Source organism: Pecten maximus, chromosome 3 (genome assembly GCF_902652985.1).
Source record: "Pecten maximus chromosome 3, xPecMax1.1, whole genome shotgun sequence".
Classification (NCBI taxonomy): Eukaryota; Metazoa; Mollusca; class Bivalvia; order Pectinida; family Pectinidae; genus Pecten; species Pecten maximus.
The window spans coordinates 18706769-18723191 of NC_047017.1; the positions used below are offsets into that span (position 1 = coordinate 18706769).

Consider the following 16423-nt stretch of genomic DNA (forward strand, 5'->3'; position numbering starts at 1 on the left):
CTGAAAAGTGGAGTCATTTGTGGCAAATATTTCACCGGCTACTGTTGTCAGGAGAGTGATCACATGATTACCTAAGAGTGGAGTCATTCGTGGCAGTGATGATCATTGTGCTTGGCGAGGGACAAGGAATTAGCGCAGTCACAGGGCTGTACCGGGATGATTCAAGGCGCCGGACTATATCTCCCGTAAACGGGTCCCAGATCTAAATCAATCACAGCAAACATTAGATAATGAACCAATAAAATACTGATATCCTGCATTCCAGTTATTGTAAAATTTTCACACATTTATCAACTCAAAAGAATAAACACAATTAAATCTTGTTATCTCAAACCCTGATAACTCAAAAACTCCCGTTTCCTCTGGAAGTTTTTTCCTGGCCCCAATGACTTTGAAATAATGTGGTTTGACTGAACGTGTTTGAACAATGAAATTTTAAACACCCATCTATCTACATGTATATGTAGCTATAGAGTAACCTCAAAAAGCTAAAAAAAAATCATTCAAAAGTTTTTTTTACGTAAGAAATACTTGACTTACATGGACAGTACTATCACAGGAGGCTACAAGTCTCACAGACTCGAGGTAGGCTACAGAAAACACAGACTTCTTATGATGTTGATAGGTCCACTGGCATTTGCTTCTGAAACAAATATGTATAATTTTATGAGTTAAAGAAAATATGTTATGTTGAATGACATTGGAAACTTTAAAATAACAATTCATCAAACAATATTGTCACATCAATATATTAATAAATATACACTCTTAAATGTCTGGGTGATCCAAAAATTGAAAGCAATTCCAAAATTTGCCATTGAAGTTGCATAGTGTAGACTTTATATTAGTTGGAAAAAGTAACCAACCTGTGAATATCAGCCAAGAAAACTGAAGTAATTTCTGGTTCTGGTATGAACCAACCCCCACCCATATGTACATGTATATCATATTATCCTGCAACTGGCACCGCATTGTTGGAATTACACACACCATTTATATTTTTGCTGTTACGACAGTGACAGGAAAAAAACTGTATTTTAGAATCTTAGCACGTGCGTCAACTGACCTACTTCCAAGTGAAACAACATTTAAAAGGCAAACATACATTGTATTTGGGACAATGCTGATACTGTTTCATTTAAAAATGCTTATTTTTGATGATTGTTGCATGATAAATAGAATACATGGTCAGTGTCTTAAAATATAAGCTGTATATTTTGCGAGAGTAAGGAAAGGGAAAAGTGGTGAGCTTTGGCGAGACACTGACCCTGTATTCTCTATATATGTTCTACCACAGCTGATAACCATAAAAACAATAAGCCTTTCTTCACATACTTGTGGGCACCATCCCCATAGCTCTTGATGGACCAGAGCTTGACCGTTTTGTCCTTGCTGGCAGTGATGAAGGAGTTTTCATTGTCCAGTACGGTCAGTGACCGGATACTACTACTGTGGCCTTCAAATGTTTGTAGCTTGATCTGTTTAAAGTTGAACATAGTGTCCCTCTCACTCAGACCTGCAAACATAAACATGTCACGAGGTTTTACCACAAAATGTCTTTTCTTCAATTTCTTAAATGCTGGACATCAACACTTTGGTTTGGTTTTCTATCAACAGCTAAGGTCATTTAAGGACAGCCTCCAGTGCGAGTGACATGTATGTGTGTTGTGTGTGAGTGCCTATATGTGTTTTGGAAGGCAAACCAGTCGTCCCACTACCAAAATTCTGAGCGCTAAGCAGGAGTAGCAACTACCATTTTTAAAGCCTCTGGTATGTCTCGGCTAGGGGACAGAACCCAAAGCCTTCCTCACAGGGAAGAATGCTCAACTAAAGGCCAAAAGTGAGGTATTGTCAAGGGAGACATTAGGAAGAGGAAATTGTTAAGAAAAAAGAGATGACATAAGATCCCCAATTTAGTCACATCTTAAGATCATGCAATGGGGGCAGCAGGTACAATGTATATGCTCTACCTGCAGGGCAGGGACATCAACATCAGTACGGGAACACTGAGAACATCTCAAGTGCAGAAATATACAACAAGAAATTACTACACACTCAGCATTCAGTAACTGAAGGCAGTCTGTCAAACTTAAACCCATCCAACACCAGCCCCCTCATCCATTTATCCGACACTCCTCAGTCCCCCACCTCAACACTAACCTGCTGTATTGTACCCAGTCCCCACCTCACCACTAACCTGATGTATTGTACCCAGTCCCCACCTCACCACTAACCTGATGTATTGTACCCAGTCCCCACCTCACCACTAACCTGATGTATTGTACCCAGTCCCCCACCTCACCACTAACCTGATGTATTGTACCCAGTCCCCACCTCACCACTAACCTGATGTATTGTACCCAGTCCCCCACCTCACCACTAACCTGAAGTATTGTACCCAGTACCCACCTCACCACTAACCTGATGTATTGTACCCAGTCCCCACCTCACCACTAACCTGATGTATTGTACCCAGTCCCCACCTCACCACTAACCTGATGTATTGTACCCAGTCCCCACCTCACCACTAACCTGATGTATTGTACCCAGTCCCCACCTCACCACTAACCTGATGTATTGTACCCAGTCCCCACCTCACCACTAACCTGATGTATTGTACCCAGTCCCCCACCTCACCACTAACCTGAAGTATTGTACCCAGTACCCACCTCACCACTAACCTGATGTATTGTACCCAGTCCCCACCTCACCACTAACCTGATGTATTGTACCCAGTCCCCACCTCACCACTAACCTGATGTATTGTACCCAGTCCCCACCTCACCACTAACCTGATGTATTGTACCCAGTCCCCACCTCACCACTAACCTGATGTATTGTACCCAGTCCCCACCTCACCACTAACCTGATGTATTGTACCCAGTCCCCACCTCACCACTAACCTGATGTACTGTACCCACTCACCACCTCACCACTAACCTGAAGTATTGTACCCAGTCCCCACCTCACCACTAACCTGATGTATTGTACCCAGTCCCCACCTCACCACTAACCCAAAGTATTGTACCCAGTCCCCACCTCACCACTAACCTGATGTACTGTACCCAGTCACCACCTCACCACTAACCTGAAGTATTGTACCCAGTCCCCACCTCACCACTAACCTGATGTATTGTACCCAGTCCCCACCTCACCACTAACCTGAAGTATTGTACCCAGTCCCCCACCTCACCACTAACCTGATGTATTGTACCCAGTCCCCACCTCACCACTAACCTGAAGTATTGTACCCAGTCCCCACCTCACCACTAACCTGATGTATTGTACTCAGTCCCCACCTCACCACTAACCTGATGTATTGTACCCAGTCACCACCTCACCACTAACCCAAAGTATTGTACCCAGTCCCCACCTCACCACTAACCTGAAGTATTGTACCCAGTCCCCACCTCACCACTAACCTGATGTATTGTACCCAGTCCCCCACCTCACCACTAACCCGATGTATTGTACCCAGTCCCCACCTCACCACTAACCCGATGTATTGTACCCAGTCCCCACCTCACCACTAACCTGAAGTATTGTACCCAGTCCCCACCTCACCACTAACCTGATGTATTGTACCCAGTCCCCACCTCACCATTAACCCGAAGTATTTTACCCAGTCCCCACCTCACCACTAACCTGATGTATTGTACCCAGTCCCCACCTCACCATTAACCCGAAGTATTTTACCCAGTCCCCACCTCACCACTAACCTGATGTATTGTACCCAGTACCCACCTCACCACTAACCTGAAGTATTGTACCCAGTCACCACCTCACCACTAACCTGAAGTATTGTACCCAGTCCCCACCTCACCACTAACCTGATGTATTGTACCCAGTCCCCACCTCACCACTAACCTGAAGTATTGTACCCAGTCCCCCACCTCACCACTAACCTGATGTATTGTACCCAGTCCCCACCTCACCACTAACCTGATGTATTGTACCCAGTCCCCACCTCACCACTAACCTGATGTATTGTACCCAGTCCCCACCTCACCACTAACCTGATGTATTGTACCCAGTCCCCACCTCACCACTAACCCAAAGTATTGTACCCAGTCCCCACCTCACCACTAACCTGAAGTATTGTACCCAGTCCCCACCTCACCACTAACCTGATGTATTGTACCCAGTCCCCCACCTCACCACTAACCCGATGTATTGTACCCAGTCCCCACCTCACCACTAACCCGATGTATTGTACCCAGTCCCCACCTCACCACTAACCTGAAGTATTGTACCCAGTCCCCACCTCACCACTAACCTGATGTATTGTACCCAGTCCCCACCTCACCATTAACCCGAAGTATTTTACCCAGTCCCCACCTCACCACTAACCTGATGTATTGTACCCAGTCCCCACCTCACCATTAACCCGAAGTATTTTACCCAGTCCCCACCTCACCACTAACCTGATGTATTGTACCCAGTACCCACCTCACCACTAACCTGAAGTATTGTACCCAGTCCCCACCTCACCACTAACCTGATGTATTGTACCCAGTCCCCCACCTCACCACTAACCTGAAGTATTGTACCCAGTCCCCACCTCACCACTAACCTGAAGTATTGTACCCAGTCCCCACCTCACCACTAACCTGATGTATTGTACCCAGTCCCCCACCTCACCACTAACCTGATGTATTGTACCCAGTCCCCCACCTCACCACTAACCTGAAGTATTGTACCCAGTCCCCACCTCACCACTAACCTGAAGTATTGTACCCAGTCCCCACCTCACCACTAACCTGATGTATTGTACCCAGTCCCCCACCTCACCACTAACCTGATGTATTGTACCCAGTCCCCACCTCACCACTAACCTGATGTATTGTACCCAGTCCACCAACTCACCACTAACCTGATGTATTGTACCCAGTCCCCACCTCACCACTAACCTGATGTATTGTACCCAGTCCCCACCTCACCACTAACCAGATGTATTGTACCCAGTCCCCACCTCACCACTAACCAGATGTATTGTACCCAGTCCCCCACCTCACCACTAACCAGATGTATTGTACCCAGTCTCCACCTCACCACTAACCTGATGTATTGTACCCAGTCCCCACCTCACCACTAACCAGATGTATTGTACCCAGTCCCCCACCTCACCACTAACCAGATGTATTGTACCCAGTCCCCACCTCACCACTAACCTGATGTATTGTACCCAGTCCCCACCTCACCACTAACCTGATGTATTGTACCCAGTCCCCACCTCACCACTAACCTAATGCATTGTACCCAGTCCCCAACTCACCACTAACCTGAAGTATTGTACCCAGTCCCCACCTCACCACTAACCTGATGTATTGTACCCAGTCCCCACCTCACCACTAACCTGATGTATTGTACCCAGTCCCCACCTCACCACTAACCCGATGTATTGTACCCAGTCCCCCACCTCACCACTAACCAGATGTATTGTACCCAGTCCCCACCTCACCACTAACCTGATGTGTTGTACCCAGTCCCCACCTCACCACTAACCTGAAGTATTGTACCCAGTCCCCACCTCACCACTAACCTGATGTATTGTACCCAGTCCCCCACCTCCCCACTAACCTGATGTATTGTACCCAGTCCCCACCTCACCACTAACCTGATGTATTGTACCCAGTCCCCACCTCACCACTAACCTGATGTATTGTACCCAGTCCCCACCTCACCACTAACCTGATGTATTGCACCCAGTCCCCACCTCACCACTAACCTGATGTATTGTACACAGTCCCCCACCTCACCACTAACCTGAAGTATTGTACCCAGTCCCCACCTCACCACTAACCTGATGTATTTTACCCAGACCCCCACCTCACCTCTAACCCGTTGTACTCTACCCAGTCCCCAACCTGAAGTTTTAACTTGTCAGTTCGTCCCCTTTACCAGTCTAGTTCCAAACTCTTCCTCAATTTCCAGTGTATCTACATACCAAGTTCATGTTCCCAGTAAGCGAGCCAGTTCCCCCTCAGATGTCGCCGCTTCTGATGCTCCTTCTGTTCACTGTAGAAATATAAATGTCTTCTCTTGTAATTTTGTTACTCAACTATATCTTACATACAATATATAAAAAAAATTTTTTTAACATATTTGATTTTTGTGACTTTGAAAGGTTGGTCAAGACATATTCATTTGAACAAACCCTTCCACCCCTGTATGCTAGTTTAAATATCATAACACGATGCCCTATAATCATCTAAAATGGTCAAATTTGACAGACTGACGGAAAATATGGTTCACCATTTAAACTTGGAGGTACATGCATTTGATGCCAGGAGAGGTCAGAGTTAACATTGCTCATAGTCCCCCCTTTTACCTGGAGTACAAGGAATTTATTCTACATTTCTACTTGAATAGTCAAAATTTCAATGAAATACCACAATCTTACTGTTTCGATTAGAATGAAATCATAGTATTATGGATGTTTTATTTCGTGAAATGTTTAGATCAAAATAATTTAGACAAATGGAACAGAAATATTAAATATTGAATTATTGACATTCTACTTATAAATAGTACATGTACATATTACAATTTACTATCATGTACAAATTTGATCCTAGAACAATAAGACAAATTCCACTGACACAATATAAGTAAATAGCAATTAAATGTAAGACATGAATTCAACACAAGCCAATTCATTTTAAATATCAAAGGACAATATGTGAAAACAATTACATTCTGGTTTCATCCGGATCCACCCTGAGTATGCGAGAGTTCCTGTGTATAGGTCCGACCTTGAATGCGTCTGACCCCTGTGCTGTACTGGAGGTGAGCTGGATCCTGTTGCCTAGCAACGCTACGTTACTCCCGATTCCCAGGACAGGTGTGGCTAAACATGGGAGACAGAGGCCCACACTTACTGAAAATGTTATGATTCTAATGGTAATACCTACCATTGATTACTGATTACATTCTTCTTGTTAATTACTTTGATTAATTAAGAAAATTCTATGACATCAGGGTATTTAAGTCTCAAGTTAATACCAAATAATTCTTCCACATATATTTATTAAGAAATTATCTGGATAATATCAAATGAATACGTAGTTATATTGTTTCGTGTGCTTCCATCCAGACAATAAAGACTGATAAGTTCATATAACTGTTACATGAAGAAGCAGCATTTCTGTTAGCGAAATCTCACACGATACCAGTGCTAGGTTTCTCTATCTTGTCTCTCACCTTTACGTGATATTTGGCGCCATGTGACATCATAATTAATATGATATATCATATCAAACTATTTTTCTGACATATAACCAGCAAGGCAGGTAATTTGGTGAAATCGAAGAATTTGAAAATACATCTAATAATTGTTTATATTGGTTTTTTTTTTTCAATTTCCATACAATTTTATTATACCTTTACATTGTTTTCTCTATATAAAAGTAATGTGATAATTTGACTATCAGCCTCGAGAGGATTGCGCATGTGTTTCCAGGACTTTCACACCGTGTGACAGTTCGAAAAAACTGTCACACGGCAAAAACTGTCACACGGCGAACTGTCACACCCCTGCTGTAACGTTGTCAGAACGTTTGAAAGACACAACGACATGCAAGCGCTTAATTGACACAAATTGTTTGTTTGTTGCAAACGGTAGCCTAACATTTCTTTCTGGATGATGATGCTGTAAATGATCTTCGATAGCGAATAACTACTTTTATATAGAGAAAATGTAGAGGTATAATAAAACAGTTATCAAATGGGGTAATTCGGGCAAAAGTAATTTTGTCATTCAATTTTGTCATTCACTCATCAACAACTGTTGCCCTCGGGCTAAAGCCCTCGTGCAACAGTTGTTGCTTCGGGGCTGACAAAATTACTGTCACCCTCATACCCATTTGATAACTGTATAATGTAAAAGAATAAGAATATTTTGTCTGAAACAAGATTTCTTGACAGAATCACAGAAAATCCCTGTTAAAGGACAATACTTGTATGATTTGGCCTACCTTCATGTACAGGGGATGGTGGTTCCGAGTCGCTACTCTGGGTGGGACTGAGTTCCCCATCATACTGGGAACAGAGCTGTCTGATCATGTCGTCATTAGGTAAGCAATGCTCCATGTAGATACTGTAAAAAAGGCCATATACTGTACCAGGTACTTACTAATGAGATATGTAGATACTGTAACATAGGCCATACACTATACCAGGTACTTACTAATGAGATATGTAGATACTGTAACAAAGGCAATACACTATACCAGGTACTTACTAATGAGATATGTAGATACTGTAACATAGGTCATATACTATACCTGGTACTTACTAATGAGATATGTAGATACTGTAAAATAGGCCATATACTATACCAGGTACATACTAATGAGACATGTATATACTGTAACATAGGTCATATACTATACCTGGTACTTACTAATGAGATATGTAGATACTGTAAAATAGGCCATATACTATACCAGGTACATACTAATGAGACATGTATATACTGTAACATAGGCCATATACTATACCTGGTACTTACTAATGAGATCTGTAGATACTGTAATATAGGCAATACACTATACCAGGTACTTACTAATGAGATATGTAGATACTGTAACACAGGCAATATACTATACCAGGTACTTACTAATGAGATATGTAGACACGGTAACATAGGCAATATACTGTACCAGGTACTTACTAATGAGATATGTAGACACGGTAACATAGGCAATATACTGTACCAGGTACTTACAAATGAGACATGTAGATACCAGGTACTTACTAATGAGACATGAATATACTGTAACATAGGTCATATACTATACCAGGTACTTACAAATGAGACAATCAACTTTAAAAAATTAAAATTAATCTTAAAATACAAATTATAATCAAAGTACTGAAAGTACTGTAGGAGGCGTTAGTCAGATGTAAAAGGAGATATTTGAAATAAAGCAAGAATACAAATTAAACTGATATCAACATGACTAAACATTTCCACTTAAATGTGTCAAACCAACCGGACATAATGGTTTTCACAGTCCTGATGAATGTAATGGTTTAGACTGTTCCGATGTACATCGTACATTGTACAGTTTTAACCATCTGAAAAGTTGCAAACCTACTTCTAAAAGAAGTTAAACATTTCTTATTTCAATCAAACCTTTACTTAAAAAGTCAAACATTTTAAATTTTTTCAAATCAACGTCTACTTAGGTACATGTCATTAACATTCATACTTTAAACCATCTTTTATACTTAAGTAGTTCAAAATTTGCATTTATGTGTTTAAAACAAACTTATATTTTATAGGCCTGGGTATTAGAAATGATGAAACAATAAGATATGCATTTCGATAAGTTAAGCAATACACGATATGTATTGAAAATACAGGGAGTGTTCTTTTTTTTTTTTGCATTGTTTTTTTTTATTTATAGGGAAAAACAGCCTGTGGGAAATACTATGGTATACCCTTTATGGATAGTGAAATAGGCCTGGATAAACATCTATGTTAAAGTTTAAGGCCAATAATTCTCATCTTACAATGCAGCATGAGTGTGTAACACTACACAATTATACAACTGCACCAGTATATACACAGCTGACAAAAAAAAAGATATTACAGAATTATATCACCACTACTACAGTCAGTATATCTATAATCCACCTAACCTGAGACGGCAGCATATTCTTCAGCAGCCTCGGAGGCTTGTGTCCGGTCCTTTGGGAGACTGGGGTCCTGTGAGGGTGGGGCACATTGAACAACTGTACAACACCCCTGTTTGTCACATGTTTATGCTCATCCACCAACTGTAGGTTCACATTCTTCGACTTCACGGCAGCCGATCCTGTCAGCTATAAAAATAAGTTAACACTTTTAATGAGTGTTCTTAAGATCTCTGATCATAATAATGCTGTGAATGGAAAAATATACACAATATATACACTCAATGTTACGTATGTAAACATAATTTCCACAGGGGCATGTTACAATATTTCTGGGGCAGTCTAGTATACTATATTTGGGTGGAGTATACTAGAACACCCTGGAACATTGGTACATGCCCCTGTGATAAACTCTAATAAAGTGGAACTGCACACATGTACATTGCCTCACTTCTGGCCTTTAGTTGAGCATTCGCCCCTTTGAGGAAGGCTTTAAGTTCTGTTCCCTGGCCAAGACATACCAGAGTCTATAAAAATTGTAGTTTCTGCCCTTGCTTAGCTCTCTGCATATAAAGAGTGGGGCGACTGGTTCCCTCATTGTCAGTATGCATGTTATGTAAAAGGGTGGGATGGGTAGGGACCTGCAACACTATAAAGTAAGCACGAATATACAGCAGCCTTCCAAAAACACACACATTGACCACGCACATGCATCTTGCATGCAGGGGAGGCTATCCTTCAATAACATAGATGTTAATAGGACATGAAACAACACTAAACTAAACCGTCTTGGCCAAAATTCATTAACACATTTCATTGCCACTTAATATGAGATTTCTATATTTCAGAATCTTAAAAATGGATTACCTAATGATCTCAATTTAACTGACAAGGATACACTGTACAAAAACAAACATGGCTAGATTGATGTTGTACCTTGAAGCCAAAGGTGAGATCAACCCAGTGATGGAGGCAGCTGGATACCTGCTCACTTTCTAGAACCTCCATATGTTTACTGATGAAGTCTTCCGCAGTCTTGCTCCAGGGAGGTAACTCAAGGTCAGGCAAGTCCTCGTGCATAGATGTAAAAATGGTTGGATCAGTGAAGAATTCTGGTATACATTCATCCGGAGTCCATTCTTGCATCCTTTGCATACTACTGGGATACTCATTTGGAACCCACCGGGATCTTACATGTGTGCACAGAATGGACTTTGGTGTGCGCCTGGCTTTATATACATAGTATGTTATGTCCGATAAAACATCAGAAACGTGATGAGGAATGTGAGAATCATCCGAGAGACCTGAGAATGCTTCATATGTCAAATCAAGTTGATTATCTCCCTTGTTTAGTCTATATTTGGATTTTTTCAAATCACGGAAGCCATAATCAGGGCCAGAAAAGTCCATGACCCATGGCAAAACCGGGTGATGATTGGGATCACCCGCTCTTCTTCCTGCTAGTGTGTTTAGCACCATTAAGTATCTGAAATTACTTATCTTCCTATTAACCCACTGTTCTACGAAATCAGGAAGATATTTAATTTCAAATTTCAAATTTTGACTAGACTGTAAATATTTTCGTGCATCCTCTACCATAGTGTCACTTTCACTGCGAAGTCTCTGAAGTAAAGGACCTGTCATAACCTGGTCTCCAGTCTGGCCAGCTAATGTAGCCGGCTGACTTTCCAGGGTATTAAGGGTGTCCGAGTCTTGAGAGCCACCAGACCCAGCACTCGGACATATAAGTCCCACCGGTACATTAGCAAGATACACCCACAGCTTATGATCTATCAAAATATTCCTCATGTTTAGATCGCCTGCTGACAATCCGTGCTTGTGGAACATTCTCATGGACTGAAGTATCTGGTACAACACAAAGAGAGGCTTGCTGAAAGACGATTCAAATATTGAAGGACTAAAAGTCACCACATCATGAAGAGATTGTGCAAAGTATGGCTGTATAAGGTGAAAATACACATCTGTTTCAACTATGGTTAAGATTGGAACAGTATTCTGGAGAAAAGTTGAGGGCACAGTAAGTCGGTCTGAAGGTGGATCCACTTGGTGGTTTTTGTGTTTGTTGAGACTGTTATAAGCCTGGGGATGAATTTGTTGGAGGTATTGTCTCACTGCTTCCGTAAACTACAACAGAAAAAAAAGTATAGAACTCTGGATATTTAGTATACATGTATGTCTTATAGAAGTTATAAGTAAACAGAAAGTACCTAGAGAGCAAACTATAGAACTCCAGACATTTAATAAATGTCTTATAGAAGTAATAGGTAAACAGAAGTACCAAGAGAACAAAGTATAGAACTGTGGATGATCATTATATGTGTTATATATTTTTAACTTATAGAAGTTAAAGGTAAACAGAAAGTACCAGTGTATCATTTTTTCAATTCATACACATATAGCATTAGCAATCCTGGCACAACAAGCAGAATTTTAAATAAGAGGCCCATGGGCCTTAACGGTCACCTGAGATTTGAAATATTTCAGTTAATTTAATTTACCCTTTTTGGCCCCGCCCATCAGCCCTCAGGGGTCAGTCAGGGCCAACATATGCATATTAACAAACTTTCATCCCATGCTGAAAATGTTAACCAAGTTAGAATGAATTCCAATAGAAATCAAACAAATCAGTCAAAAATGTACTTTCCCTATATAAACTATAGTCAAATTCAACCCCTCCTCAGGGGCAAACTTATGACCCCCGGGACATTAAATTAATAAATTTTAGTAGAGCACCTTAAGACCCTTCCAACTATGAAGAGTACATATGTATTTGATTCTACCTTATTTCGGTCTTGAGAAGAAGATTTTTGAAATTTCAGCCAATTTGACCATTTTTAGCCCCGCCCATCAGCCCCTTCGGGTCAATCAGGGCCAACATGTGCATACCCTCAAGTTGTCATCCCAAGCTGATAATGTTAACCAAATTAGAATGAATTCCAATAGAAATCAAACAAATTATAGTCAAAAATGTGATTTCCCTATATAAACTATAGTAAAGTTTACCCCTTCCCCAGGGGCAAACTTGAGACCCCAGGGTCATGAAATTCACAATTTTAGTAAAGCATCTTAAGACCCTTCCAACTATAAAGAGTATTTGATTCCAACTTATTTCGGTCTTGAGAAGATTTTTGAAATTTCAGTCAATTTGGCCCTTTCTAGCCCCGCCCATCAGCCCCTGGGGGTCAGTCAGGGTCAACATGTGCATGCCATCAAACTGTCATCCCATGCTGACAATATTTACCATATTAGAATGAATTCCAATAGAAATCAAACAAATAAAAGTCAAAAATGTTATTTCCCTATATAAACTATAGTAAAGTTTATCCCCTCCCCAGGGGCAAACTTGAGACCCCGGGGTCATGAAATTCACTATTTTGGTAAAGCACCTTCAGACCCTGCCATCTATGGAGTGTATTTGATTCCATATTATCCGAGAGTAGAGAATTAAGAAGTTTTTTGAAATTTCAGTCAATTTGGCGATTTTTAGCCCCGCCCATCAGCCCTTGGGGGTCAGTCAGGGCCAAGATGTGCATGCCATCAAACTGTCATCCCATGCTGATAATGTCAACCAAATTAGAATGAATTCCAATAGAAATAAAACAAATAAAAGTCAAAAATGTTATTTCCCTATATAAACTATAGTAAAGTTTACCCCCTCCCCAGGAGCAAACGTGAGACCCCTGGGTCATGAAATTTACAATTTTGGTAAAGCACCTTAAGACCCTTCCATCCATGAAGAGTGTTTGATTCCACCATATCTGTGAGTAAAGAAGAAGATTTTTGAAGTTTTAGTCAATTTGACCATTTTAGCCCCGCCCCTCAGGCCCATGGGGGGTGGGGACCATATAATTTACAATTTTGGTTGACCTTAGCCATAGAAGCTTCCTGCCAAATTTCATTGAATTTGGTTTAGGGGTTTTGGAGAATAAGTCGAAAATGTAAATTGTTTACGGACGCACGATGCACGACGGACGACGCACGATGACGGACAAAAGGGGATTAGAATAGGTCACTTGAGACTTTGTCTCAGGTGATCTAAAAATCACCAAAAAAGTCATCACAATTTTTTGTATGTTTGGAAAGTTTCTTGTCTGATCTAAGTAAATATTTTTCCAACAAGTACAAAAGTACTAAATTTCTTACCATTATTATTATTTCCCATCTTACCTGTGTCTGTCTGTGTGTCATCTTGTCCTCCTCGCCCCCATGGTAACGCTCATATGCAGATCTCCATAAGTTCTGGAAGTTTTCCTTACTTGTCTCTGACAGATGTCCGAGCAGTGAGGCATCAAGCTCCGGGTTATACATGGCTTCATCCTGGGGCCTAAAGCCAAAGTTTGGTAAGTTTTTCAAAACCAACAAACACAATCACAATGAAACAAATTTTAAGAAACTTTTTTTCTAAAAAAAAGTTGAAACTATGAAATTGAGCAAAATAGATAAGACAAGAGGACCTTTAGGCTGGCATCTCTTTGACACCTGTACATGCATGTTGTTAACCAAGCTTGTGAATTCAAAGGAGGTTTGTCAAATCAATTAATTAAACTAGGATTAGATACTTCTTGGAAGGTCTTTTTTCTGCAGCTTTTGTATAGACTAATAATAGAACAAAAAAATTGTCAGAAAAATATTCTCTAACAACTTCTTAAGCTAGGTGAATGATATGGATACTAATCTTAATACCCTGTCATTCCATTATGTTGTATGTTGCCATCAAAATCAAGCGCCCTTGACAAACTTAATATGCCTTTATGCAAACAACCTTTTATCATATGACTATAGTTGATCATGACTTGATATGTTTTTAATCGAAGAGAATAATTGCAACTGTACTAATGGACTACACTATGGTATTATGTCAATTTTCTGTTGGGTAAGCAAGTTAAAATATAAGTTATAATAATAACTTTTCTGCCACTACAAAGCAACATCTGCAAAAAAGCTAGGTATTGGTATTGCAAAAGCAACACATGTCCCCTTACCTCCCCTACCCCCCCCCCCCCACCCTCTAAAAATAGCAACAGAGAACTTGACCCAAAACCCATGAATCTTGAATTTGTCCGTGATATTATATCATGTGAAGTTTGATCAAATTCCTTCAAGGAATGAAGCCTCTACAGAGCTGACAATCTTTGGCATTTCGTACGTACATACATTTAAGACGGACGAATAGGAAAACTAAAGTCCCCCACTTTCACTGGTAGGGGACCAGACGAATAAACTAAACAAAACATGAAAGTATTAGCTGTTAAAAACAAAAACTTGATTGGTAAGAAGGGCTGTTCTTACTGTATGTAGTTTTCCTTGTATCAATGTAATATTAATTTTCGTTTCAGCTGATGTACAAGATAAAATATACATGTTATTAAAAACATTTACAACCTGAGTTTTATATTTATTTTATGTCTGAATCGCAAATCTATATTGTATAATTACCAATCGATCAGTTGATCAGATTTAAGTATGCTTTTGACAGATATTCTCAGCCATGGATGTTGTGTCGTGCCGGTAGACAGAGCAAGGAGACGATCACACTCTGGTACTGTCAACAGATGCCCCCATTTGTGTCCGTCAACATTACCCTGAAGAGCAAGCTGCAGCCAGTCATCAGACACCTGTACTCAGAAAATAAACACTTGTCAAAACATATTTCTAAATTTTGATATGCTTATTGATCATACTAAAGTTTTGATCAAAGTTCTTTCATCCAGCCTGGTAAATACTAACCACAATATACTGCTTGGCTAGAGAGATCTTCTCTTTTGCTCTATCATAAGACTAGTAATTAAGCCTGAGATCCCGGGTTTGATCCCTGGAGGAGGCAGTGATTTAAATTTTCACCCATGTATAGGGATTCAGGATTTATACTCAGCATTGCTTGCAAAGGCATCGATATAACCCATTGAAGATCACAGCTAAAAGAATCTTGATTAAATCTTCCTCAACAAAATCCAGGCTTAAAATTTTATAAACCAGTTACAAATGTAATTTGTGCATATTGTGCATACGACATTTTAAATATTGCAATATAATTATGTTGTTTATCAATATTTATTATATTTATTAATCTTAACAGCTTATTTGAAAATAATAAATTTTCTTTTTAAAAAAATATGTTGTTAATGAATAAATCTGTCAACTTAATCAACGTACAGCATCACAAAATAAAACCTTAGCTCCGATTATAATCAGTGACCGGATACGGATCAACAAATATGTGCAAACATGTTCTTGTAAGTATTATGAATATTCAACTTTATTTCAAAATACTTGTTTGATTCAACTACGGCAGTGATACATCCGATAACTCAAAACCGACCAGTCAAATAAAAAGCATCATCATCAATATTGCATCCAGCATCTCACTTACCAAACAGACGACCCTAGTTTTGGAGATACGTCTGGTATATTCCCTCGGGATGTTCAACGCTCTAGAAATTTCATCTCGGTGCTCCATCCTTACACCTGTCCCCGAACTGACGGAAGTCATCAGTCAAGGCATCACATGATTGGCATCAGCAGTTAATAAAATCATGATTTGACATTAAGATTTACAGGTGGGTGGTAGAGATGAAAACAATGCAGCTTCCGGGTACTGAAGATTTCTTAAAAGAGAGATAACTCTCGTATTAATCTGTGTTGCGCGCAAATATTCTGTGGCCCAGTCAAAATATTTCCTAGCTCAATAGAATGTATTGTTTGGTTCTTGGAATGGAGGTTCCTACAATACATAGGAAAACAGTTTTTACCAAAGGTTATC

At 40.2% G+C, this 16423-nt stretch overlaps 1 protein-coding gene across 1 annotated transcript in view; it reads right to left on the reverse strand.

Moving 5' to 3' along the window:
* The window catches only part of LOC117322633 (WD repeat-containing protein 81-like), a 28523-nt gene extending 12100 nt beyond the window's left edge, over nt 1-16423 (reverse strand). The window contains exons 1-11 of the mRNA XM_033877571.1: nt 16034-16423; nt 15100-15278; nt 13831-13987; nt 10579-11787; nt 9644-9831; nt 7977-8098; nt 6697-6850; nt 5948-6018; nt 1336-1516; nt 541-643; nt 72-202 (exon numbers count right to left, since the gene is read on the reverse strand). Coding sequence (XP_033733462.1) covers nt 72-202; nt 541-643; nt 1336-1516; nt 5948-6018; nt 6697-6850; nt 7977-8098; nt 9644-9831; nt 10579-11787; nt 13831-13987; nt 15100-15278; nt 16034-16153 — 2615 coding nt within the window. The 5' untranslated portion in view covers nt 16154-16423. The remainder of the gene's footprint in view (nt 1-71; nt 203-540; nt 644-1335; nt 1517-5947; nt 6019-6696; nt 6851-7976; nt 8099-9643; nt 9832-10578; nt 11788-13830; nt 13988-15099; nt 15279-16033) is intronic.